This window comes from Scyliorhinus canicula, chromosome 17 (assembly GCF_902713615.1).
Source record: "Scyliorhinus canicula chromosome 17, sScyCan1.1, whole genome shotgun sequence".
In the NCBI taxonomy this organism is placed as follows: domain Eukaryota; kingdom Metazoa; phylum Chordata; class Chondrichthyes; order Carcharhiniformes; family Scyliorhinidae; genus Scyliorhinus; species Scyliorhinus canicula.
Window position 1 is genome coordinate 99,367,583 of NC_052162.1, and position 2,017 is coordinate 99,369,599.

Consider the following 2,017-nt stretch of genomic DNA (forward strand, 5'->3'; position numbering starts at 1 on the left):
CTTTTCCTCTCCTCGCTCACTCTGCCCCCTCCCCGCTCACACTTTCCCCTATCCGCTCACTCTTTCCTCTCCCCGCTCACTCTTTCCTCTCCCCGCTCACTCTGCCCCCTCCCCGCTCACTCTGCCCCCTCCCCGCTCACTCTTTCCCCTCCCCGCTCACTCTGCCCCCTCCCCGCTCACTCTGCCCCCTCTCCGCTCACTCTTTCCCTCCCCGCTCACTCTGTCCCCCCCCCGCTCACTCTGCCCCCTCCCCGCTCACTCTGCCCCCTCCCCGCTCACTCCCCCTCCCCGCTCACTCTGCCCCCTCCCCGCTCACCCTGCCCCCCCCCCGCTCACCCTGCCCCCTCCCCGCTCACCCTGCCCCCTCCCCGCTCACCCTGCCCCCTCCCCGCTCACCCTGCCCCCTCCCCGCTCACCCTGCCCCCTCCCCGCTCACCCTGCCCCTCCCGCTCACTCTGCCCCTCCCCGCTCACTCTGCCCCTCCCCGCTCACTCTTTCCCCTCCCCGCTCACACTTTCCCCTATCCGCTCACTCTTTCCTCTCCCCGCTCACACTTTCCCCTATCCGCTCACTCTTTCCTCTCCCCGCTCACTCTTTCCTCTCCCCGCTCACTCTGCCCCCTCCCCACTCACTCTTTCCCCTCCCCGCTCACTCTGCCCCCTCCCAGCTCACTCTGCCCCCTCTCCGCTCACTCTTTCCCCTCCCCGCTCACACATCCCCCTCCCCACTCACTCTTTCCCCTCCCGATTCCTCTCCCCCCTCCCTCACTTCTCTCCCCGCACTCTTTCTCCCCCCCCCCCCCCACCTTGCTGGATGTTCTTACTCCCCCACCACTCGCTCTTCGCTCTCCCCCCCCCCCTGCTCACTCCCCCCTCCCAGCTCGCTCTCACCACGTACTTTCCCCAAGCCACTCACTTCCCTCCTTCCCACCCAACCATCCCACCCCACCCACACCGCCATACGGAGATGGCGTTCAATTCTCTTTGCTTGGTCCACTCATTATCCACAGTTGTAGCTGTTCCCTGAGCAGTAATTACATCCATCCCCTAGAAGATCGCAGGTTTTATGCAGCGGGCTTCATGGTGGGAGGTTATATGTTGGGTGTCACCGTTGTTAAGTCAGCTGCTGTCAGTTTGATTTTGCTTTAATCGCTTATCTCACTGGCACCCAAGCGTACTCGATATCCATCAAGACTAGAATCATAATAACACCCCTATCCTTTCTTCTTTTCCAGTTGGCTTCTATGCAGGCACAGCTCGACAACATGCTGGATAAGTGAATACTACTGACACCGTTCCACAGTGGATGGCGTGCGATCAATCTGCTTGACCAAACCCTGCTAACTACCAGAATGATGATTGTGATACATGTGCGACTTGTATATAAACTCGGGTGCAAAACCTCAATAAATGCGTTTTTTTTGGTAATATTAACAGTAGATGTTTGACCTGTTCTTGGGAGGTGAGGCAAGGCTGGTATTGCCCTTCCTGAATATCCCTCAAAAGATAACTCCAAAAATGAACACATTAGATGGGGTTACAGGGATGGGGTGGGGAGTGGACCTCTGTGGGGTGCCCTTTCGTAAGGTTAGTGTAGGCTCGATGGGCCAAATGGCCTCCTGCAGTATAGGGATTCTATGATTGAACCAGAAGGATGTGGGTACTTTGAAGAGTGTACAGAAGAGGTTTACCAGGATGTTGCCTGGTCTGGAGGGTATTAGCTATAAGGCGAGGTTGAATAAGCTCTGATTGTTTGCACTGGAACCTTGGTAGTTTAGGGGTGACCTGATAGAGGTTTACAAAATTATGAGTGGCGTAGACAGAGTGGATATAATGTGGATGTAGACAGAGTGGATATAGTCAGAGCTTTTTCCCAGGATGGAAAAGTCAATTACAAGGGGACATAGGTTAAGGTGCGAGGGGCAAAGTTTAGAGGAGATGTGCGAGGGAAATTATTTACACAGATGGTGGTGAGTGGCTGGACATCTCTGCTGGAAGAGGTGGTGGAAGCAGGTATG

At 56.4% G+C, this 2,017-nt stretch overlaps 1 protein-coding gene across 2 annotated transcripts in view; it reads left to right on the top strand.

Moving 5' to 3' along the window:
• taf7 (TAF7 RNA polymerase II, TATA box binding protein (TBP)-associated factor) overlaps window positions 1-1,433 on the top strand; it is a 44,585-nt gene extending 43,152 nt beyond the window's left edge. For both annotated transcript variants that reach the window (XM_038775475.1, XM_038775474.1), the window contains exon 12: window positions 1,235-1,433. In XM_038775475.1, coding sequence (XP_038631403.1) covers window positions 1,235-1,279 — 45 coding nt within the window. In that variant the 3' untranslated portion in view covers window positions 1,280-1,433. The remainder of the gene's footprint in view (window positions 1-1,234) is intronic.
• The last annotated feature ends 584 nt before the right edge of the window (window positions 1,434-2,017 follow it).